This window comes from Diadema antillarum, unplaced genomic scaffold (genome assembly GCF_040938485.1).
Source record: "Diadema antillarum isolate AM-2024a unplaced genomic scaffold, OU_Dant_1.0 seq00000675_RagTag, whole genome shotgun sequence".
NCBI lineage: Eukaryota > Metazoa > Echinodermata > Echinoidea > Diadematoida > Diadematidae > Diadema > Diadema antillarum.
The window spans coordinates 1029034-1054615 of record NW_027271581.1 but is presented as its reverse complement, the minus strand read 5'-3'; the positions used below and the strand labels follow the sequence as shown (position 1 = coordinate 1054615).

The 25582-nt window shown below is 41.0% G+C and overlaps 2 protein-coding genes across 2 annotated transcripts; both read right to left on the bottom strand.

Annotated features, from left to right (window-relative positions):
- Positions 1 to 1444: 1444 nt before the first annotated feature.
- LOC139736992 (uncharacterized) lies at positions 1445 to 4946 on the bottom strand. The gene is made up of 2 exons (XM_071647666.1): positions 4772 to 4946; positions 1445 to 2427 (listed from the first exon to the last, which is right to left on the bottom strand). Exons 1-2 carry the CDS (start codon positions 4920 to 4922, stop codon positions 1445 to 1447), a joined length of 1134 nt encoding a protein of 377 aa, XP_071503767.1. The 5' UTR covers positions 4923 to 4946.
- On the bottom strand, positions 2962 to 4744 carry LOC139737011 (uncharacterized). Its single transcript, XM_071647686.1, has 2 exons — positions 4707 to 4744; positions 2962 to 4665 (listed from the first exon to the last, which is right to left on the bottom strand). Exons 1-2 carry the CDS (start codon positions 4742 to 4744, stop codon positions 3861 to 3863), a joined length of 843 nt encoding a protein of 280 aa, XP_071503787.1. The 3' UTR covers positions 2962 to 3860.
- Positions 4947 to 25582: the final 20636 nt, after the last annotated feature.

Sequence of the window (25582 nt, the reverse complement as noted above, 5' to 3'; positions counted from 1 at the left end):
TTTTATCAAAATACGGCCAAACGGACCCCCAGGGTCCGCCGCCATAGGATAACAGAGTCACCGAGAAGTACGGACATCATTATCTCCAATCATCCAAGGAGCTCAACGGAGCAGCTCCTTTATAATCCCCTAAATTCATACGCAACCAATCAAGACCCTACTAGAGCATGCCCGCTACCCCCAGACTAGCATATAACATATATACAACCTATAATAGTGAAACATGAATGTACACGGCCGAACAATAATCCAGATGGCACAACACTGACGGGCCGCTACTTTACGAGTTTGTATTATATTTCTAATTTATTTACTTACTAATGTATTCATTTATCTACGTGTTTAGTTGTAATCCATGCCAATAAAGTTAACATTATTATATGAGAACGGTTGGCCACAATATTAAACTGTGTCTTGAAGGGCCCAAACAAGGGAATGTATGATACAAGGTAAAACAGTCAAGTATGTAAACCCGAATAACGCGGAAAAGAGGAAGCAGAACCTACAATCCTGCGGGGAACCGGCTTCTGTCGAAAGTCAATGCCATGGCCTGTTTGGGTCCATTTAAGAATACTGCTCCCTGCCGCTAAATACACCTGTGCTCCAGCCCATGGCTGACATTATAATGACGCGAGAATATTGCTTCATTTATTTATTTTTTTGGCTTGTCTGTTTGTTAGTTCATATGTATCGTGCTTTAATCCATTCGGAACAATGTATAACACCAAGACCAGGCAGTTCGAGATCGGTAGTGGGATGATATCATGGTTGCCTGACAGCGACTACCAAGGAATGATATGATAAAGTTGCCCCGGGTTGAAACGCACACTATAAAAGTCGATGATTCTGACCTCCTGTGTAAACGCACACTATAAAAGTCGATGATTCTGACCTCCTGTGTAAACGGAGCCGACCAGGCAGCAACGCGAAGGTGGAGATGCTAATGACCTTATTACTATGCATGTCCGAAGAGCGAGTCCCAGCAGGATAGCCCGAGCCCGCTTCGTCGCTCCCCTGAATCCCCGTCTGCGATCACTCTTACGCCTGTATTGTGATAAGAGAGAAAGAGAGAAAAAGAGACGAGAAGCGCGGTATCCGAAATGGAAATGGGTGGGGGGGGGGGGGGGGGGGAGGGTGCCAACTTTGGCATGAAAACAAACTTTGTTGCCCTATCTGTACTTTGACTAATGTAAGACAGCGTTCGGCAACTGTAATGCAACTGTAATGCACTGGCATATTGATAACTCTCAGTTTACAACTCTCAGTATACGATAATAACGATTGGGTAGCCCTTACCACAACTTGAAACATATAATTAAAGCTAAGAGTGAAGAACATTTGGCTTTCAAAAGATTGATAAAAACTTATCTTCGCTTTCAAACCAAAACTTTACTTGGGTTGTAAACCCCGAAACGCTCAATAAGCGCCACAATAATGTGCGCTATTATGAGAAAATCTTATCAATTCGGATGTAGCGTCTAAATGTATTAGACGACCACCGGCCCATGCCTTTAATCCTTGCATCCGGAATGCCTGCCGTGGCAGCTGACGTGGCCGCTCCAATACGGAACGAATGAGAAGAAAATAGTGCGACTGGGAGGCGTACGAACTCCACGCAGCGCTTTAATATGTTATTGAAATCCTTCCTAACTAGGGGGGCCCCGTCATAACGCACGAAGAAAGCTTCGCTACCACGTGGACGCACAGCCACGTAGGCACTAGCGGCTGCTACTGGACATAAGCTCTTGGATTCGTTGCTAGGCAAGATTATATAACAACCGGCACCCCCCTGGTCAGTCTTGGAAGAACGGAGGTGTAGCTCCAAAGCTGCCTTGCCGCTGTGCAGGCGAACGTCAATCAATCTGAGAGTGGGGGTGTGGTTTCGGGCGCGGACGGTAAATTCCCCAACCCGGAGAAACGCAAAGAAAGCTACTAGGAAAGCAGTTCGAAACAGCAACGCGTCGAATGACGAAGCGCACACGTGTGGGAGAGCCACAAGCATGCGGCTTAATATGGATAAGGTGATCGGGCAGCGCACGTCCCTGGAGATGCGACCACGTTTGCTGCCGTCCAGCATGCGCCTAACGATAAAGCACTGTGTGACGTCACGTAGCCCGCGTGACTGCAAATGAAAGGAGAGCCCCGCGATATAGGTGGCCAACGTGGCAGCTGCGTAACCGTTAAGGGACAGGTAGGCTATAAATTGCACAATCTGCTCGAGCGTGGGGTTAGCGCTGAGGCTGAAATGATAAGCCGATCGAAAAGATTGAAAAGATTCCCATGCCTGTGTATACGTGCTGTGCGTGCTAGCAGCCCGGGATTGGGATAGGAGTCTCTCTCGTTCTAGCACAAGCTCTCCCACAGCTGGCGTGGCAGGGGGGTCTCGTGGGGATCTGCTTGTGGTGCCAACAAACGGAATCTCTCCATCTGAAAACGAGACAAAGAATCAGCTATGTCATTACGGCAACCGGGGACGTAACGTGCTCTGAACCAAATGTTGCGCTCGAGGCAGCACACTACGAAAATTCTGACCAGGGCCATAATGCGTGGGCATTTAGAGCTCTGCTTGTTTATGACATGCACTACCGTCTGATTATCTGAGCAAAACAGCACCTTCTGATTAGCAATGCGCTTTCCCCAAACTTGCACTCCGATGACAATGGGAAGAAACTCCAAATATGCGATGGAATGTTTTTCCCGCAGCACCCCGGCGGGCCATCTGCCCTGCGCCCACTCCCCATCGAAGTAGATGCCAAACCCAATGCTACCCGAAGCGTCTGTATAAAAACTGAACGAACTGCATTAAGAAGGTGAGCCACGCACGCAAATCCTCTCGGGCGCCGCGGGTCAGTCTAACCTTATGAAATGGTTGCTTTATCCCAATTGTAAGGTCAATTAGTCTCCGCAAGAACGCTCGCCCAGGTGCGACCGCGCGACAGACGAAATTAAGCTTGCCTATTAGCGACTGCAAACGCCGGAGTGTAAGCTTTTGGCAACAGGTGGCTTCCTCTAGATCAGCGCGCAAAGCCACCACCTTCTCTGCTGGGACCTGTACAGTAAGCGAAACAGAGTCGATTGTGAGCCCCAAATACTCGATAACGGTGACAGGACCCGTAGTCTTGTCATTAGCCACTGGCACCCCAAACCGCTCACACATTGCAAGGAAAGAACGCATTAGACTGGCGCATTCACGTCGAGAGCTAGCTGCGAAGAAAAAATCGTCCAAATAATGCAATACGCCATCCGACTCAGCGATATTTCTACAACAATACTCAAGAAAGGTACTGAAACGCTCGAAAATCGCGCACGACGCCGAGCAGCCCATCGGAAGACAACGATCGTAATAATATAGACCATCTATGCGCATGCCCAGTAGCTCAAAATCATCAGGATGCACGGGGATAAGACGAAAGGCAGACTGTATGTCCGCTTTTCCCATGACTGCCCCCTGCCCCAAACGCGTTACGAGGTCAACGGCGTCATCGAAAGTAGAATACCTGACCTGACAATCGCGCGGGTCAATGCAATCATTTACGGATGCACCGCGAGGGGCTGACAGGTGTTGGATCATGCGAAATTCCCCTGGCACCTTCTTTGGCACCACCCCAACTGGGGAGCAGCGAAATCTTGGAAAAGGAGGTGAGACATATGGACCGACTATTCTCCCCAGGCTAACCTCTTTGAACAATTTACGATGTAGAACTTGCGCGTGTGCTGTCGCTGAGACCAGGTTCCGTGACTCGTGAGCGACCCGCTCCCCCGTATAACCCAAACGGAAACCAAAACGAAAGCCCTCAATAATGTTAACTGCAGCTGTCTTATCCGGATAATTGCGCAGAAAGGGGATCACGCGCTCAATGTTAATTGGGGATGGGCCGAGAGTCTTTTTGGGTGCCATTGACAGCGCCCCGCGTGCAGGCTTGAGCTGTGTGGGTAGAGGAGCCGCAATTTGCGCAGACATGTGCGAATCTGCAGATCGCCCGCTTGCAAGAGCCCGCGTTGAATGCGAAGCAGTGATTGGCTCGTCCGCGTGCAAAATCTGCCCCCGCTCTCCTATCTCTCGGGGGTGAGGAAGGCCCCCCGCGACGACCTCGCAGGTATGACGTGGCGGCTCCTGACCCAGCTCCCGCCCGAAAGGGCTGCAACGGAGTATACGAACGAAACGCTGCTCTGGGCTGGGCTGTGGCTACGGTTAGCCACAGCTCCGTGTCAATAGTCGCCCACGAACGGAGCGGCTGTCGCGCTTGCCGCAGCCTGAATTGCACATCATAGGTGCGCCAATTATAGCCTCCGAAGCGCACGATTGATCGAACTGTGTCCATATATTTGAACAACTCGCGCGCTCGATTTCCATGCTTTTCTACATACACCGAAGCGTATGTCAGAAAGGCCGACGTCCACATATCAATATTTGCAATTTGCGGGGTGCGACTCGCACTCCTGACTTGCAGAGATCCTCCAGCCTGCACGAGGCTGAATGACGCCTCCTCACTCAGGGAACCTACGTCGGATTTGAGGAGGATGCCCAAATCAAGAAACTCCCCCTTCCAAATTTTCTCTTTAACCGACATGGGGACGACGCTCCCCAGCTCATCCCCTACGCACGACAAGGCTTGGGGAAGGGCATCAAAAGTGTCAGGTGGGTCAATCAATTGACCAACCGGACTAAGATCTACCGATTTGCTTGCCACGTGGTGCTCACGCACCACCGCGTCGACCACGGTGGGCCAAGAGGCGTCACCATGCCCACACGCAGACACACTGTACTCACCGGATGCTGCAGGCGATCCGCCTTGACCAGCTGCCGGGTCCTCCTCCCCACTCTTGGTTGTCTTTCGACCACGACGACGCGTCGACGAGGGCGGCGCTGGCGGCTCCTTCCCCATCACCTTCTTCATGATCTTACTCCGCGACTTCGGCATAGTGAAAGTCCAGAACCGGCGTTGTGAAATGCAGAACTAAGATGATATTAAATTAGGCCCAAACGTCCCGATGCGAAAATGCAAAGACAGTGCCCCAGAATCGACGATGTAAGTTCACGTATGATATCCAATATTTCAAAGGCAAGAAGGTATACCCCAAAAAGTTCCAAGGGAGGGAAAGTAGCACGAAGATGATAGAAAACTACAAAGTTTCGAAGTTCAATGTGTAAGACAATGCACGAAATCCAATATTAGGAGCCGCCTCAATTACTTCCTGCTTCCACGACAAACCACCATCGAATGACGCTACCTAAGCAATTTCTTCACCGCGTGCGCTTACCCCCGCAAACGAGAGGGGCAGCAAGAGCAGGGGTCACCTGTTGCGTAATCCCCCCTGCCCTATATCTGCCCGGCAACATCGCTACTGTGTCCTTCAAGAGTAAATTGTTTTAACTTCCTTGCAGTCCGTTAAAACCCATTAATAATCTCGTGCCTTTACTCCCTATGATTTTTGAAGTTTGAGTTGACAGAAAATTCTTGTTTTCCTCCTTGAGTTTCCCACTTTGGTTTTTGTGTGAGGTTTTAAGGAGGTAAAGAAAGTCAAAACATAGTATTGCTATTCCATATCTCATTGTGTTAAACTATTTTTTTATTTTGTCACCGTTATTTTCTTGAAGGATATTTGCAAATGAAAGACAATATGTCATTTTTTCTTTTCAATTTTTACTCTTGTGCCTTGGAGGACAAAAACAAATGTGTGCACTCATGCGTAAAGTTTCTCATTGTATTGACCTGCTAGGTTGATAGCCAACTGAATTACCATTAATGAGTTTTAGTATAATACACTGACGTTTCATCAAAATCTTCTATGAAAAATTTGAACTCGAAAAAGTGTTTACTTTCTTTCTTGCTGAGTGTATATCTATAAAGAAGCATGTGAGTGTTTGTGTGTGGATGTCTGTCTGTCCGTTTGTGTCTTTCTGTGTGTGAGTGTGCTTTTGTGCTAATTACGCGAGAGAAAGGTTGCAAATCAACACCAGAAGAACTACAGAGCAATACTACAAGTAACTTGCGCTCGTGGCTTTATTCGTTTTGTCGTACACGTACATTCCCTTCATTAAATAATATATCGAAATTAATTGATTTTACATGTAGCAACTTCTATATATTTTCACACCGGTTTACCCAAACGCACGCACGGAGAGGTTTGTGTTGGAATATTCCAGTTCAATTATCCCCAAGGATCACGCGTTGGTTGTACCTCTTCCTCGCAGTGAGCTGGTGCCGCCCTGGGGTTCAGTTAGATCGTATTTGGCACAACCAATAGGAGGAGGTCGTCAGAGTTAGTCCGACTTTATGCAACACTTATTTCAGATTTGGCGTGGAAGTTATGTCGCACATTTCCTTAATCTAGATTGTGACTCCAATGTTTCTTGGCTGTAATACTTCACCAATAAAATGGTAAGTTAATGTCGAATTCGTGCACTATACTGCTGTTTAAACTTGGTCACGTACGGACAGTTATAGCTGTATACGAAAATGAAAAAAAAAATACATTCTCTTTGCCACAGCCATATACACATACTTCTAATCTGCTTTCCGAGCTTTCTGCATGTCCGTATAATGATATTGGTAAGGACAAGTGGTCAATGGTTAAAGGTCTAGAGGAATAAAAAAACACTAAAATTTCAAGTTACTCTATGATGTGCTAGGTCGTTGGAGAGGCCCAAAGGTCATAGTGATTTTGATTGTATTTTTCCACCCCGGCAACTTAGGAATACCGAAGCTCACCAGGCCAGGAAAGTCTGACATTTTGTATTCTTGTATTTTGCTTGTTGTTGCTTTTGTTTGTTTATCTGAATCACTTGTATTGTCTTGCAAATGCCGAATAAATAATAACAGATAATGATAACAATGATAATGATAATCATGATAATGATAATAATAACTATAATAACAATAATAATATCAATAATAATAAGCACAATCTATATTGGCGGAGCGTGCAACTATTGTCTTTGCTATTACGCCGAACGTCTGATACAGTCTACGAACTGTACAGTCTACGATTTGTAAAGGCATCCACCGCCTATCCACTTGTCTTGTTTTACAGTGGTTGTTTCCTTATTATCGATTATTAATCGGTAGCAGTTTTTCGTACGAAAAATGTTCAAGATGTTCATCACAAAATATCCTACCATATGAAAAATTCGCCAAAAATCATACAATATCAGGAGGTGTAATTATATTTCTCAATAAGCTCAACTGTCTCCCCATACAACATCAACGTATCACCTTTAAAATTCCTTCTCATTGTTTCTGAGATATGTAATAATCTTGCCCCATCTTATCTCAAAGACTTGATTGCTCTCCGCTCTTCCACTTCAACCCGTTCTCTTCACTCTTCCGCCAGTCTGTGCAACTAGCACATGGTCTCCGCACCTGTACCCGGTATGGTGACAGGGCTTATTTCCCCATCTCTTTGGAACAAACTCCCTTTTGTATCCGAACTATGTTTTATTAGGATTGTTCTTTTTTTGGATATCTCAGCCATTTTAAAAGCAATAATTTAATTTTCATCAAATAAACTTTGAATTCCTCTTGGAATTTAATGCTCTTTCACAATTCGTAAGACGCTTCTCATTATCTCAACAAAAAAATGTTTAAAACCTGAAGTTAGGTCTCAACCAAAACTATACAATCCCTTGAAATCAGTGTTGAGTATATAGGTTTATATAGGTTTTCCCAGCCAATTTCGCTCTTCTGTCAGTTCATTTATTCTTGATGGAAGATTCATTCAATTTAGCAAAACCCCTCGTTATCGCACTGTCTGTCTTTCAAAATTACAACCTGTGCGTTCTATTTTGCATATTGATCAATGGAATTTGCACTTGTGGCTTTCGAATGTGTATTCGGAAAAGGGGCATTCAAATTGACTGGTACTCTACGTTCACTCAAATTCGCCATCACACCGAAAGGGGTATTTAAGTCATTCCATCGAATGGGCAGTCAAATTCCAAACATTTGAATTCAAATTTACGTCAAGTTATTATTTTTTTTTTTGGAAAAGGGGAGAACATTTAAACGTGTATTTGTATGTGATCCCTTGTTTCATCCACACACTGTCTAGCAGTAAAAGTATCATATATTTTTGACCCTGTAAAATACGCGTTTCTTGTTCTGTAACTCCTTTTTTCTTTCATACATGTCATTATAGGCCTACATGTACCAGCACTTCAGATCAACTTCATCTTCTTACAGACATGACAAATTGACAACATAAGTTAGATACAGACGTATATCCAAAGAAGACAGAGCGATAATAGGAGCATTGATGATCATAACCTTGACTTTCTAGAACTGGCCGACACACTCGGAATAAAGCGCTCAACGGCCAGATCTTCGGACTGGGAGACTCAATAAGCACATTGATTTAAAAAAAAAAATATAGCCGAAATCTCTAAAATGAATACGAAAATATGAAATGAAATGATGATTACAAAACCATAACTGTGTTGAAAAGAATAAAGAACCAAAGCATAAGTATGTGTGCTAAATTGGGGGGGGGGGGGGGGCATCCCACGAGACCGACACCCACGAGTCATACGGTCCACGAGACCGACATCAATAATAGGTCCATGAGTCATACAGCCCACGAGTTATACGGCTCAGGAGTCATACAGCCCATCAGTTCGACACTACGCACAAAAGGCTCATGAGACCGACACTAAGCAAACATAGCCCACGAGACCGACACTAAGCAATAAAGGCTCATGAGACCGACACTAAGCAAAGAAAGCCCACGAGACCGACAGTAGGCAAAAAAGGCCCACGAGACCGACACTAAGCTAAAAAGGCTCACGAGACCGACACTAAGCAAAGAAAGCCCACGAGACCGACAGTAGGCAAAGAAGGCCCACGAGACCGACAGGATAAACAGCGCCATCTACATGTCAATCACCTGTACAGGGTGTTCCATGAACGGAAAAATAACATACTGGCGGGTGTAATTTCGTAACGCTATCAATTAAAAGATGGTGACCATCTACATAATTATGAACGACATCAAATATGTATTTCTACATACTTCTGGGGGGGGGGGGCAAGTGTGTCAGGGAGCGAAATTTTTATCAAGTAGAAAAATTGAATTGTATTCTTCATGCCCCCAAAAAGAGACAAAACCACAAATGAATTTAAAAGAGGACAATAACGATGTATGGATTAATTTCAGAGCTTTGATAATGCCATCGTGCTATTTCTAATAGGCTTTCTCAGTTTTTAGCTAGAAGATGGACAAGGTATAAATTTTACCTCTTCTCTTTCCCGATTCACTAGTTACTTATTCTATCTTAAATATTCTACCCTCCTGCTCTGACGTTTTGCAGTAAGATCTATTTGTAATTTTCTCTGTAACTATAATGTAATTCTACTGATTAAAACGTTTTATATCGCAGGGATTCACCTCAATTTTGTGGCTTGTGTTATTCTCCTCCGAACAGTACATTTTATCGTGAAATATAATTGCTGTTTTCATGGATGCATCTGGTTTTTTTCCGAATCCCTAATGCTACCTTAATAGACGATTCCGTTACTTTTTATTTTTAATTAATACTAAATTAACACCCTCGGAGGTTTATTGTGGAAAGATCTGTTACACACTTTTACTGTACTTTGTTCATTTTCTTTTGTCACAAACACACACCCATGCAAACACAATTAAAGATCCTGATCATTTCAGGGGTGGGGGCAACTGATGGGATTACACCCTGGCAACTCTTCTTTTCTATCTCTCATATCTTCCTATGCTATTATCAGGACACCCTAAACAATCTATTGGTCTATAGGTGGCGCTGTTCATCCTGTCGGTCTCGTGGGCCTTCTTTGCTTAGTGTCGGTCTCGTGAACCCCTTTTGCGTAATGTCGGTCTCGTGAGCCTTGTATGCGTAGCGTCGGTCTCGTGGACCTTTAAAGTGTAGTGTCGGTCTCGTGGGCTTTGTTTGCTTACTGTCGGTCTCATGAGCCTTTTGTGTGTAGTGTCGGTCTCGTGAGCCGTATAACTCCTGGGCTTATTTTACTTGATGTCGAACTCGTGGGCTTTATCTACTCAGTGTCGAACTCGTGGGCTTTATTTACTCAGTGTCGAACTCGTGGGCTGTATAACTGGTGGGCTGTATGACTTGTGAGCTGTATGACTCGTGGGCTGTATGACTTGTGAGCTGTATAACTTGTGGGCTGTATGACTCGTGGGTGTCGGTCTCGTGACGTGCACCCCTAAATTGACTGCAAAAGATGTTAAATTGGATGCTCCAAAACTGAATTTGAATGAACGAGCGCAGCATTTACGCAATCATGTGACTTTATCATTCTAAATTGAATGAACAAATAACGAAATGGTGATTTCCTTCCAAATATTAATGAACAAATAACGAAATGGTGATTGTCTTACGAATTTCAATTGAAAAGGGATTAATTAGAAGAGGTTAAAGGTAATTTGAATGCTACAAAAAGAATTTGAATGAAGAGATCATCAAACTTAAATACCGCGAACATGTCATCTACGCTAAATTATGCTAAATTGAATGCAGCAATAAGGAATTAATTAGACTGACAAAAGTGCGAAATTGGCCGGGAAAATCTATATCAAATGTACATAATGCTATATCTCAATTAATGGGTTTTCCCGGTCAATTTAATACTTTTGTCATTCAATTTCAACATTCCACGCTCGCACCACTGAATCCGCAATCAAATTCAAAATTCGGTCATTCGAATACACTATCGGAGCATTCAAATTTACCATCGGAGCATTTAAATCCACTATGAGAGCATTCAAATTTAAGGCCGTGTCACACCTTTCCGGGCAAGCCTTGCGTATGACTTGTCAAGAACAATTTTTACTACCCGGAGGTCCCCGCAGATGACCAGCACATGACAGTAACTAGCACGTTATCTCACCCGTGGTGCGCACGCAAATATATTTACTCGCAACCATGTTTAGGCCCTGTCACACCTTTCTGGGGATTTTCCAGCATACCGGAAAATTTCTGAGAGCGGACAAGGATTTGGGCGAGTCAGAGCATGTGTCCTACTTGCTGGACGCGTTCTACTTAAATTCTACTTACGGGTATACTGTGTGACCTGTGTACCAGTCGCGTGGGTGCTGACAACTCAGTGAAGTAATTCCTCTGAAGGAATGGCAGAAGTCCCACAGAATGTCATTATCTTGGCTGCATACGGGGACTGCGAAGTACCTGCGTGGGAGTTGCCTGCGAGGTGCTGCCGCGAAGGGCCTCCTGCTGGCGGTCTGCGTCGATCTCTCCGGGCATCCCCGTTAAATGGGAATTGCGTGCACACCTCAGGACAACCCAGGCGAGATACGCGCTAGGTACTGTCAGGTGCGGACTAACTGCGGAGAGTTCCGGATTGCAAATTTGTTTCCCCGCAAGTCAAGACGCAAAACTTCCCCAGATACGGTATGACAAGGCCTTGAGCATGCTCAAAACTTGTTCCGAGTGAGTCGTGGGGGTTCGCTCGTAGAGATGAAGAACAGCAGAACACCAGTAGGAGACTCTTACCGGCAGCACCTCTCGGGAAACTCTAACGCAGGTATTTCTCAGTACCTGTAAGTCGGTCGTAAACTGATCGGTTTCAAAGCTCTCAGGCAGGTCACACGGAATACACGCAAGTAGAAGATAAGTCGCACGCCTCTAGTAGGTAAGAAACAAGTGCGAAACTCGCAAACATTCTTGTGCGCCCGGGGAAATTCCCCTGCGTGCTGGAAAATCCCTCCTAGCAACAAGTCCGAGTAGCTTGCCCGGAGAGGTGTGACACGGCCTTAAGAGAGGAGCTGCACGCATTTCAGCAGTAAGCATTCAAATTCATCTCAAGCTGGCGACGGAATCTCGTCGGTTATTCAAATTCGTAAATAGGCAACCAAGTTCCAAATACCTGCATTCAATTTAAAAGAAGTCCTGAATTTAGTTAGTTTGGAGCCGTGTATTAAATGTGTTCCTTTTTCATTCAGCCCTAAATATATTGGAATTTAAGATGATTTTATTTTGCAGTATAGGTCCACCTGTTCATCCTAAAATTTGAACTCGGGCTTCACGAGGAATATACAGGCACATTAGGCACTGTATACAGGCCGACAGGCGAGCATAATAGGGCAGGTAGATTGACACCTTCCAAGAAAAAAAAACAATCAATTTCGACAACATTGAAACTGATAACACAAACATTGTATACGTCTTGTTGTTTATTGCTATCTTATTGGTTTACTTTTGCGTGACTCAGTGAGATCATTGTGTGTCAGTTTGTCTTTTATTGACGCATTGTCACTGTGGTCATCATGGCATATCATTAGATTGTCGTTGTGTTGTTTGGACGCACTGCTGATTGGACCTGCCAGTTTGAAATTTATTGAGATGAAAAAGAAAGAATACTTGAACACATATCAATGTAGAACCTTTAAACAGAACCTTTACACTATATGCAAGCCTTCATGGGTTGTGTATGCCTTTCTTCTTTCTTAAAAAAATCTACTGCATTTCAATTCAATTTCAATTCATTTTGTTTTCATACTTCTCATTTATGAATGTTACAACAGAAATAATAATACAGGGTTTTTTTTTTATTTGTACACAATGTGCAGAAAACAAACAATATACACGGTGATAACACAGCAATCGTAATGATAACTGGTCAAAATTGAATGGGGTTGAACAAAGAGAAGTAAGGCGGGACCTTTTTCACGTTTGTGAAAAAGAAACGGATAACGGATAGAAAATAAGACTAGGCAATTTAATGGTACAATATAAGAAAAGCGGAGTATGCTTTTGTGATAAAAAAAGGACAAAAATATACTTAAATGTGATTCATTACTGTGACTAGGCTATCTTTGGTTTCCGGAGTTGAACATGATTTGCATAATTTGGTATATACACTATAAACTGTTCTTGCATTAAAACTATCACAAGGTTATCATCAGTAAGACACAATAAGTAACATGTATAGCCATTAATTCATTTGGTGCCTGCCGTCAAGCTCTGGGTATAGACAGTGAGAGAGAGGTAGATGGAAGAAGAAAAAGAGGGAAACGAAGTAGATTGTGGAATTGCTAATGATGAATTCGGAGAGCCTGATGGCAAGGCACAAAATGCAATCTGCAGCGTGTTGACAAGAATGTTTGATCGGACAATTACATACCACAATATTACATAAAACATTACAAATTATTCAGTGTCTGCAAGATATGCACTCAATAAAGACCCTTTTAATTTGCGTTTAAAGGAATATAAAGACGAGCAGTTTCTTATATTGGGGAAAGGTCATTACAGCATCTGGGGCCCATATACATTATCGTTTCCTCGTTAGATTTAATAGTTACATTTCCTCGTTAAATTGACTGCACAACTCATGCATGTAAAAGATCCCGCTTCATTCATTCATTCATCGCAAAGAGCAGGGTGTTTAACCCGGTGAAGTGGTCCCACCTCACATCCAATTGGGCTCCATGGAAGACCAGCTTAGCGTAGCTGAATATGGGCTATCCACCTATTTTCTCAGATGGAAATGAACAAACAAACAAACAAACAAATAGGAATTTGGTGGCCTGCAGTAGGAATTTGATCCCTGAATTTCATTGAATATGCAATAATCCCATAAATATACAATGCTCATGTTATCAGGTTCAATGTAGTCGAAAATGTTTGTTTTTGTTGTTTTTTTCAAAAGGTGTCAATCAACCTTCCCTATTATGCTCGACTGTAGGACTATATAGTGCCTAATGTGCCTGTATATTCCTTCTCGTGAAGACCGAGTTCAAATTTTAGAATGAACCGGTGGACCTAAACTGCAAAATAAATAATCTGCATCACAAATCCCAATATATTCAAAGCTGAATGAAAACTAGACTTAGGGCTTCTTTTAAATTGAATGCAGTTATTTGGAACTTGGTTGCCTATTCACGAATTTGAATGACCGACAAGATTCTAATGCCAGCTGGAGATGAATTTGAACTCATTGCTGAAATGCGTGCTCCTCTCTTGAATATGAATGCTCCGACAGCGAATTTAAATGCTCCGATAGTGAATCCGAATGACCGGACTTTGAATTTGATTGCTGATTCAATGCTGCGAGCTTGGAATGCGTGAAATTGAATGCTTGGAATAGGATCTTGAATGACAGAAATATGAAATTGACCAGGAAAACCTATAATCTATTCTGTTTTGATGAGTTTGATATGTGTTATCTAAATTATTGATTTTTGAAAGTGTTATTTATTATTATTATCATTATTATTATTATCATCATCATTATTATTTTATTTCACGCACAATCTGATCTCTGTTCAGCATCATGATAAACATCTTTTCGACTGGACCCTGCTATTCACAATCACTATGTGCGTGTGCAGCGTAGCAGGTGAGTTATATTTCCATCAGATTTTGACAATAACATTTCTATTTGAACAACATTCATATCTGAACATTTTCTCTTCGGGAACATGACCCATGACGTCATCAAAATGGCTGCGTAAAAGCACCTAGTTCACCTTAAGTCCTTTCATTGCTATATACTGTGCTAATACTAGGTGTTACAAAAAACATTTCCCACTTTTGATCCAAAACCATAAATCAGACAGCACTAACATTTATATGAGCAGTAGCTGAAGAGTGTACAATTTTGTTGGAGGGAATGTAAAAGTTAGGCATAAAACGGTTTCATCAAAATCAAGATTTATTTTAAAGTTAGGTTTCAGATTTTGCTCTGTTTTCGACCCTCTGTACAAAATTTTAATTTTGCACAGGGGTCAATGGGTGTGTATGGGAGTGTGTGGTATAGCACACCCAGACAATGGTCCTGAACAATGGCCAGGATTGGAATGCTCTATTACATATTCATGAGAAATTCCACTATCACAGCTAGTCTTTATTCATCCTGAAATGAAGCTTTATTGTATGCAAGCATCTGAAACCATGTGCTCATTTTTTTTTAATGCGCATGCATTTTACCCTTTACCATGAATTCAGACCAGCAGTGCCCAGGGCAATCCCTCATGAATTATTTAAAAAGTATTCCTGTTCCTTGGAGTAATATTGTCTAGAAGCCTGGTCAGCAGAGGTCTAAAAAGGTGGTTCTCGTGTATTCATGTCTATTGTTCAGGGTCATTGTAAGCACACACTCACATACACATCACTGGTTCTTGTGTAGATTTCAATTTTGTACAGAGGGTTCAAATTTGATCTAAACCAGGAACTTAACTTTAAAATTAATCATGAATTTAACGAAACTGGTTCATGCTCTCATATCCAAAATATTTTCAATTAAATTGTATACTATTCAGCTATTTCTTATATCAATGACAGTGTTATCTGATGTATAGTCTTCGAACAATGAAGGATCAAAAGTGGGAAATGTTTTCTGTAACACCTAGTATAAACCTGGAGTCTGTCTGTGTGAGTATGTGTGTGTTATGGGAGATGACTAATTCATAGTTTGTAATCCATAACTTCCGAGGCTCCCGGGTCAGCCTCAACCTTATATCATATACTCTCCTTTTCCCCTGAATTAGTTGGGTGAAAAGACACCAGCCATGTTACTGTGACAACATAGCTCCTCAGCGGCAACAACAATTAAAAATACAGTGTTTTTCGTTGCTTACTTGCCTAGAAAGGTGTAATCAAATTGTGGTGGTGTCGTTATGTTCAGCTTCGCGCAGTCATGATCCAGTCTATTTATAGAGCCATTATCCTCTTGTATTATGATAAATATAGGGCCTATTGTAAAATGATGAGGTAATCTTAATCCAGGGTAGCCTCTTAATAGGGTTGCCACTGCTCTACCAGGGCGCCCGAAGGCTGCAATATTTATTACCCTAGCGTTGCCGGGTACCCATCTAAACGGGAGCATCCCACGAGACCGACACCCACGAGTCATACGGTCCACGAGACCGACATCAATATTAGGTCCATGAGTCATACAGCCCACGAGTTATACGGCTCAGGAGTCATACAGCCCATGAGTTCGACACTACTCACAAAAGGCTCATGAGACCGACACTAAGCAAACATAGCCCACGAGACCGACACTAAGCAATAAAGGCTCATGAGACCGACAGTAAGCAAAGAAAGCCCACGAGACCGACAGTAGGCAAAAAAAGGCCCACGAGACCGACACTATTAAAGGCTCACGAGACCGACACTAAGCAAAGAAAGCCCACGAGACCGACAGTAGGCAAATAAAGCCCACGAGACCGACAGGATAAACAGCGCCATCTACATGTCAATCACCTCTACAGGGTGTTCCATGAACGGAAAAATAACGTACTGGCGGGTGTAATTTCGTAACGCTATCAATTGAAAGATGGTGACCATCTACATAATTATGAACGTCATCAAATATGTATTTCTACATACTTTTGGGGAGGGGGGCAAGTGTGTCAGGGAGCGACATTGTTATCAAGTAGAAAATTGATTTGTATTCTTCATGCCCCCGCCCCCCCCCCCCCCAAAAAAAAAAATACAAAAAAATAGAAGAATTAGTATTCTTCATCCCCCTAAAAAGAGACACAAAAAAATCACAAAATGAATTTAAAAGAGGGCAATAACGATGTATGGGTTAATTTTAGAGCTTTGATAACGCCATCATGCTATTTTTAATAGGCTTTCCCAGATTTTAGCTAGAAGATGGACAAGATATAAATTTTACCTCTTCTCTTTCCCAATTCACTAGTTGCTTATTCTATTTTAGATATTCTACCCTCCTGCTTTGACGTTTTGCAGTAAGATCTATTTGTAATTTTCTCTGTAACTATAATGTAATTCTACTGATTAAAACGTTTTATATCGCAGGGATTCACCTCAATTTTGTGGCTTGTGTTATTCTCCTCCGAACAGTACATTTTATCGTGAAATACAATAGCTGTTTTCATGGATGCGTCTGTTTTTTTGCCGAATCCCTAACGCTACCTTAATAGACGATTACGTTATTTTTTTTTTTTATTTTTAATCAATACTAAATCAACACCCTCGCAGGTTTATTGTGGAAAGATCTGTTACACACTTTTACTGTACTTTGTTCATTTTTTTTTCACAAACACACACCCATGCAAACACAATTAAAGATCCTGATCATTTCGGGGGGGGGGGGGGGGGGGGGGGCAACTGATGGGGTAACACCTTGCCGGAGATTGCAACTCTTCTTTTCCATCTCTCATATCTTCCTATGCTATTATCAGGACACCCTATACAATTTATTGGTCTATAGGTGGCGCTGTTCATCCTGTCGGTCTCGCGGGCCTTCTTTGCTTAGTGTCGGTCTGGTGAACCTCTTTTGCGTCATGTCGGTCTCGTGAGCCTTGTATGCGTAGCGTCGGTCTCGTGGACCTTTTAAGTGTAGTGTCGGTCTCGTGGGCTTTGTTTGCTTACTGTCGGTCTCATGAGCCTTTTGTGCGTAGTGTCGGTCTCGTGAGCCGTATAACTCCTGGGCTTATTTTACTTGATGTCGAACTCGTGGGCTTTATTTACTCAGTGTCGAACTCCTGGGCTTTATTTACTCAGTGTCGAACTCCTGGGCTGTATAACTGGTGGGCTGTATGACTTGTGAGCTGTATGACTCGTGGGCTGTAGGACTTGTGAGCTGTATAACTTGTGGGCTGTATGACTCGTGGGTGTCGGTCTCGTGACGTGCATCCATCTTAACTCCTCAAAATAAGTTTGGAAATCTAATTTCAGTTTAAATTTCTCTAGTTTGTAAGCACTATACAGTACATGCTTGATATCAATGGAAAAAATTATTAACTTATCTTTGAAATTATATCCTACTCATTATGATTATGCTATCAAGTAAAGAGCTGTACTCAAAAGTCTCTGATAAGGTCTGCATTGAAAAGTTGCAAAATGAAGAAGAACGGTCCTTGTGAATGAGAATGGTCGTGAAGAGTAAATAGAGGACATGTTCTTAAATTGTGTTATGTCTTTTGTTCTCAACTGGTTAACCATGAAGGCAAATTTCAATAGACATCTTACCTTAACATTCAAGTTTTCCGTGGTGCCATGCCAGGCAATTTTGATAGCTCATCGAATTTTATGGTTGTACATCATTCCACGTGTAAGTAATGTTCAAAAAGCCAGCGCCATAGGGTAAATTGAAGCTGAGATGCTTCAAAAAGATGACAACGCAAAACCACACGTCATAGAGCGAGACTTGGGCGCAACTTTCTCGAGAGAGAGGGCATCACGAGAAATGGACTTGCCTGCGTGCAGCTCTGACCTCAACCCCATAAAATATTTTTTCTTTGGGATCAACTTGGTTGAGCTGTGGGGAAGAGAGTCAGAAATGCAACGACATTGGCAGGACTCCGTCAGATACTGTTGACGAGTGGAACGCCATTCCCCAGCAGCGAATCACGAAGCTAATCAACAACATGAGGACACGGTGCCAGGCGGTGGTGCAAGCACTTGGGTCGTCCACCAGGTACTGAGCCACGATCATGTTCATTGACAATATATAGACAAAGTAAACATTAACTTAAGACAAAATAACGACAAAATAAAGAAAAAATAAAGATGAAACTCTAATATAATCAAGACCATGCCATTTCACTTCTTTATGTCTTTGTTGTGGCTAATGTAGCGAGGTTCTGTGAGATGAATTTAATAGTTTGAGTCATGATCGTTTGTGTGTGTGTGTGTGTGTGTTTGTTTATTTATCTGTTTGGTTAAACACATACCGGTACATTTTTCACTCGATAAAAATGCTGATGTTTCAGTAAATGAACACCAAAGAAACAATGGGGAACTCACTTATAAAACGAGGAAACTCCATTCATTGATCAGTACGTAAAAAATCGGGTCATTTTGCAGCCTTTAAATTCTGACTTTACCTCATATTTGTAAGGACTGCACCTCCATGTATACGATAATCATAACAAGTATGGTATCATTTTAAAGTGAATTGAACAATCCTTGTGTGGTACTAAGCACAAATAAATTATTTTAAGGAAAAATGAGAAACGATTGATCAAACTCAGGTTTCCAAACTTTTTTGAGGGGTTTATATACCTGGGTCGACATGGACATGGTGGATAAAAACATCTTTTCCAAGGAAGTATCATCTGGATGGAATTCCAACTCGGGTCCTCCGATTGGGAGTCAGCATTCCTATCCATTATGCCACGAGCCCTTGGTTATTATTATTGTCAATATTATAAATATTTGTTGTTACTATAGTAAGATTGTAAAATAACGAATAGTTTATGAGAAAAGGGCAAATTCTTTCTTAAATAAAGAACGAAGGAAACAGTGTTAAATTTTATGGTATCTGACGTATTCAAGTTTGTATTGTGTCCATAACAACAGCTACCGTACACGATGAGCAAAACCCTACGTGGATCTGCCCTCTTCTCATTTAAAATGTGCAATTATACACCAACATAGAGTTATATGTTGTTGCTTCTTATAGTATCTTTTCATCTTAGAATACGAATCTTCGCGAAAGATTCAATACTTGTCTTTTTGTGTTTTTTTTTTGTTTGTTTTAAGTACGGGTCTCGACTGATAAGTATCTCAGAAAAAGAATATTTATATATTTTACCTATCTAGGAATTGCTGAGATTACTTATTGTTCTTCATGCTTCAGTCACTCATTCACTTTGAAGCTTCATGGCATCCAGATTCTACAAACAGGCATATTTATGTACGCAACAAATCAACTTCCCTTTTTATTCCATGACATATTTCACTTAAACTTGAATATGCACATATCCAACTCGCCGCTCGACAGACTACCACCTTGTGACCCCAAAACTGTTTTAGCTCAGAAATCAATTAAACATTACGGTCCCGACGTCTGGAACAACGATACCTGATCAAGTAAAGCAGTGTACTTCACTTTTTTATCTTTAGGGCTCAACTAAGAAAGTGTCTGTTATTGAAATATTTTTCCAGTTAGTTGTCTTCGATCGATGTATTATTTTCCTTTTGTTTTTCACCTCTGACAGCGCTGAACACATTGAAAAATACGGGTTCAAATTTGAACCCCCAAATTGTCCCTATACAACTACCCCAATGGGTGCAACTTTACACCGCAATAAGCAATTTGCACCCTTAGATGTGCAATACGCTGAATTTTGAACATGCAGGGGTGCGAATTTGCACCCTCGGTTTTGTGCTAATCAAGGATGCAAACATGCACTATAAACATTAATGCATTGTGAATTAAAAATTTGGACCACGAGTACCAAGGTTTTACTAGTAAGATCAAATTACACTCTAATGGATATGTCCGCATCTTAGTAGGTACAAATATAAATATCAAGATACTGTAAAACATGATATATTCGCGGCACGAAATTTTCGCGAATTGGAGCCGACGGCCTATTTCACGGCAAGAAATTTTCGCGAATTGCCTCTTGCGTTCAATGCATATAGTGTAGATAAGAAATTTCGCGTGCATTTTAATTTCGCGAATCTTGGCGCTCGCGAAATTCGCGAAATTAAAATGCACGCGAACATTTCTCGTTTTACAGTATTTGATTTCCTACTTGTGTAACAAAAGGTATAACTATATGTGCACCCCAGGGTGCTGGTATAGGGACACATAGGGTGCGAATTTGAACCTTTGTTTCTTAATGTTAACCATACAAAAATGTTATCCGATTTATTCCATTCCCTCCAGTTCTTTTCTATGATAATGACTTTACAGAGGCATTTACTTGAATTGATCTTTCGGCCAAGCACGTGCCTTACGCCAAGAATATGCCTATTAGCATTCATACTCTCTTGCACAGTCACGTGCACACACGACGCACTGTCACTTGCACACGCCTACACTTTCTATCTTGTCCTTGCATCTCAAAACGAACAAAAGGTCGCACCCCTTGATTTTACGTGAGGACCCAAAAAAGGTGGAATGGGTCAACCGAGTCGATCTTGAGGTTTTTTTTTTACTCATATTTTCTGAAAGAGCTACCTATTCTACATTATTCCTTAGTTTGAGACCATAAAATGAATGGGAAAGCGTGTTTTCAGCAATTTTTCTGCAACCCTTTTTGGGGGAGAATAGAATTATCACGTATGTCTTACAGTCCCATTTTGAATTCTTGAAATCCTCCAAACGCTATTTACTTTCAAGTCTAATAACTTTTGAAAGGATAACTCTACTGCTTTGAAAATTGGCATTAATCATGGACAGATTGAGTTAATATACTCAATTTCATCTTGATCTGATAGTCCGTTTATTGTTATTGCTCAGGTAGTTTACATCCTGTGTTTTGTCCCTTTCATTGCAGGTTGTACGTGAGGACCCACAAAAGGTGGAATGGGTCAACCGAGTCAATCTTGAGTTTTGTTTTTCTCATATTTTCTGAAAGAGCTACCTGTTCTACATTATTCTTAGTTTGAGACCATAAAATGAATGGGAAAGCGTGTTTTCAGCAGTTTTTCTGCAACCCTTTTTTGGGGAGAATAGAATTATCACGTATGTCTTACAGTCCCATTTTGAATTCTTGAAATCCTCCAAACGCTATTTACTTTCAAGTCTAATAACTTTTGAAAGGATAACTCTACTGCTTTGAAAATTGGCATTAATCATGGACAGATTGAGTTAATATACTCAATTTCATCTTGATCTGATAGTCCGTTTATTGTTATTGCTCAGGTAGTTTACATCCTGTGTTTTGTCCCTTTCATTGCAGGTTGTACGTGAGGACCCACAAAAGGTGGAATGGGTCAACCGAGTCAATCTTGAGTTTTTTTTTCTCATATTTTCTGAAAGAGCTACCTGTTCTACATTATTCTTAGTTTGAGACCATAAAATGAATGGGAAAGCGTGTTTTCAGCAGTTTTTCTGCAACCCTTTTTTGGGGAGAATAGAATTATCACGTATGTCTTACAGTCCCATTTTGAATTCTTGAAATCCTCCAAACGCTATTTACTTTCAAGTCTAATAACTTTTGAAAGGATAACTCTACTGCTTTGAAAATTGGCAGTAATCATGGACAGATTGAGTTAATATACTCAATTTCATCTTGATCTGATAGTCCGTTTATTGTTATTGCTCAGGTAGTTTACATCCTGTGTTTTGTCCCTTTCATTGCAGGTTGTACAGCTAGGTAAAGATTAAACGCTTGAATAGACCCTGTACTTCAGAGCCTCCTTTCTCAGTTCACTCTTTTCCATAGTGTGTGCTTTCTTTCCACTATTTAGATAACTTAGTGGAGAACATTTGAATTGAGTTATACATCATTTTAAAGCTTAGAGTCTGCTCTTTAAGAATCTGCCCGTAACTGAAAATCCATGTCTGGCGACTTTTTGTTGGTTTTGTGATGCAGGGTCACATAATTATACCAGTAGTCAATCACTTATGGTGCTGCGTGCATTTTCCTTAAAGCAACAAATCACTGTTTTTGTTTTCCGTTATTGTTGTTGTTGTTCCTTTCTCTAATGTGTGAAGTATAAAACGTTAATATTAAAGGTTTTATGTGTAGATCTATTGGTGTTATGATATTTTTGTGTATATAGATAGGGCCTCATCCACGTCAACCTCTGCTTATGATGACAGTCCCCTACACTGATTTCTCTTTTTTCATATATAAATACAGTATGTATGTTGCTTTGATTCATATGTTATAACAGACTGATGATGTTATGAAATTGGCATTTCTTACATTGATTTGTATGTTACAATCTCCTTTTCTTGCATCATCTGTATCACTTTGTTTTCATTTCTTTGTGTATTTTGAGAAAGAAAGTGCAGAAATAAACCAAACCAAGCAAAGTATATATTCCCAATTTTATGATTTGTATGTCATGCTTTTGACAATATCACATTATGAGCATTATAAGAATTGACACTGATGTCATCTCTTCACTTGCGATTATTTCTTTTTTTGTATAAACAAAACTATGTTGTCTGGAATGAATAGTACTGCAGTTCCAAGCTAGAATATTTTTTTTTTTACATAAACTTTCTACTAAAGGTGTTGATGACAAGCCAAACCGGAAATTGTTTGTCTGTTTTAATCATTAACTGGAGATAAAGAATAATATTCTTCTTGCAATATAGAACAATATTTTCGAAAACTAGGGTCTGTTGATCCAACATTGTTAGCAAAATAATTACGGTCTTCATATCTTTCTTTTTTTGTCACTGAGAGTGCTTTCTTAATTTTCCATCCTTCTTTTAACGCTAATGAATTTGTTGTCAGTGGTTGTTGAGGACTGCTTCATTATTGCCCTTATAATTTCACCATGATTTCTGTCTTACGCCTAATGTAGGTACACTGAATAGGGAGCTTTCTTGTTTAGTAAAATATCTGTTTGCTGTATTAATATTCTTGAAATACAAAATCACTCCGAGAATACTGCGTCTTTGAATCAATTTAAGTGTTAAAAAATTCAAAAGCCACAGTGTGCGATTTTGAGATGCCTTGTCAATTTACTGAGTACATTACTTATTCAGAGTAGTCTTAATTATTTTTTTTATCATGTAATTACAAATACCGTCTGAATAGCGTTGATTGTGAGTTGTTACATGAATAGCGTTGTTGTGAGTTTGAAAGTTTGAAAGTTACGCGATCGCATTAGACGAGTGGATAATAATAGATGATATATTGGTTTGTTTGTTTGTTTGTTTGTTTGTTTGTTTGTTTTTATTGCTCCATATTCCACGTTTTAACTACTTACCAAAAAAAAAACACAACAGGAGATTGAATGAGTAAATTGTCGAATAAAGCAAGTAACACAATTAGACATAACATGTGAAATATCAGGAATCTCCACAGAAGCATTGCTTGTATGGCGTAGATTCCCAGATATTCATTTGACATAATTATTCTTACATGAAATTTATAAATTGAAAGGAATAAGAAATTATGAAGTAGGTAAATACAAACGTCGAAGAAAATCCAGGAAGGACGCTGCAGATATGATTTTAGAAAGAAGAATAATATAGTTCAATGCTTCAATAAATTGAGAGATTGAAAGTCAATTATTTCACTATCCAGGTCATTCCCAAATTTTGGTCCCGTGGTAGTTAGGGCCTACCCTATATTGATTTTAGAGCTGATACAGTACATACAGAAGAAGGCGAAAAGTTTTGTTTTGTTTTGCTTTGTTTTTGTTTTGTTTTGTTTTTTGTCTCTTAGGGTAAAAATGGACTTGGAACCGTATTCCTAACGAACATCGATGAAAACACGGCTGGGATTTTACCTGTATTTAACTGATACAAAAATGATCCAATATTGAAATAGTACTCTTCCTGGATCTTGAGGGCTCTGCTGGAAGAAAAATAAGGCATCATAGTGTGTTCCAGAAATGTTAAAAGTAATAATCCGTGTGGCTTTTCTCTCTGTCAGTAGTAAGGAATCTAGTCCTGATTTTTATGACAGCAGTTTCCCCATGCCAGAATTCAATAACCTATATAAGGCAATGCAACAACGAACTACAATGAATGCAAAATATGCCTACGTTTTTTTGATAGTGTGACTGTAATAATTCATAGGAAAACAGACGAAGCTAACAGATCAGATAAAAACGGTACTCTACACAAAAGGCAAGTTTGGAAATTTTATCACGCATATCCCTTTCAATGTCAAATCTCCATTCTACATCTTTGCCTTTCGTCTGGTGCAAACAACGTATAGCAGCCAGATCTCAGTGTGGAGCCAACTACAACCTGAATTACACCCTCCATATGAACCGCCGATGTCCGGTAGCAGAGATCAATGGGATAGACGTGCAGCTTATACCAAAGCTGATTCGACATCAAGCTCGACCGGGAAGCTGCCGGGGAAAGAGAAAGCATGGTTACCGCGTCTGTCGGCTACCGGGTAAAAAGAGCTCACTCTCAGATGTAAACCTGATCAGGTCTCGTAATGGGGAAACATTACCTGCCATGGTCAAGCTCGAACAAAAGAAAAGATGAAAGAGTACTAACTCTCACATTTTCAGCTTTTTCACGATAAAACACTATATGCGTCAGAATCATGGTCTCAGCAAACTGGATAAAGTGAAGATGCTATAGCCTTACAAACCTCTTACTGGCTTACACTAATATAAAGGTTGACACACTTTTAGAGGGAAGAAATACCCCTAATACGAAATGAGTTGTACAGTTGTTATTTGTTTACCCGTGATGAATTTTGTTTCATCCTTCTCTTCATTGGAGCTAATTATTGACTCTATTCTGTAGACACGTCCGTTGTACAGTGTTGTGTAAGTCGAATTTAAGCTCCGAATTTTACCCCGACGCCTTGAGGGTTTTGAGATATTCAAAATGGCCGCCAATATGGCCGCTCAAACCGGAAATTCCCATGTATTTCCTTCTAAATGGTGAGAAATTGGAAACAATTGGTAGTTTCACCCTATTTCGACGGTGCTGAATCCAAATCTGAATGATGCAACTCTTGCATCCTTCAGGATTTTGAGATATTCAAGATGGCCCCCAAAATGGCCGCCCAAACAGAAAATCCCCACGTATTTCCTTCTAAGTGGTGTGAAATTGCAAATAATTGATGATTCTACCCTATTTCGAGGGTGCTGAATCCGAATGTGGATGATGCAACTCTTTCATCCATGAAGTTTTTTGAGATATTCCAGATATGGCCGCCAAAATGCCCGCCAATTAGAACCGGAAATTCCCATGTATTTCCTTCTAAA

Excerpts from the sequence above, each read along its gene's own strand:
- LOC139737011 (XM_071647686.1), bottom strand. The coding sequence starts at position 4,744 with ATGGTGACGCCTCTTGGCCCACCGTGGTCGACGCGGTG. Across the intron at positions 4,666-4,706 it reads CCACCGTGGTCGACGCGGTG|TCCGGTTGGTCAATTGATTG; the intron begins GTGCGTGAGCAC and ends GGTAGATCTTAG.
- LOC139736992 (XM_071647666.1), bottom strand. The coding sequence starts at position 4,922 with ATGCCGAAGTCGCGGAGTAAGATCATGAAGAAGGTGATGGGGAAGGAG. Across the intron at positions 2,428-4,771 it reads CGGATCGCCTGCAGCATCCG|ATGGAGAGATTCCGTTTGTT; the intron begins GTGAGTACAGTG and ends TCTCGTTTTCAG.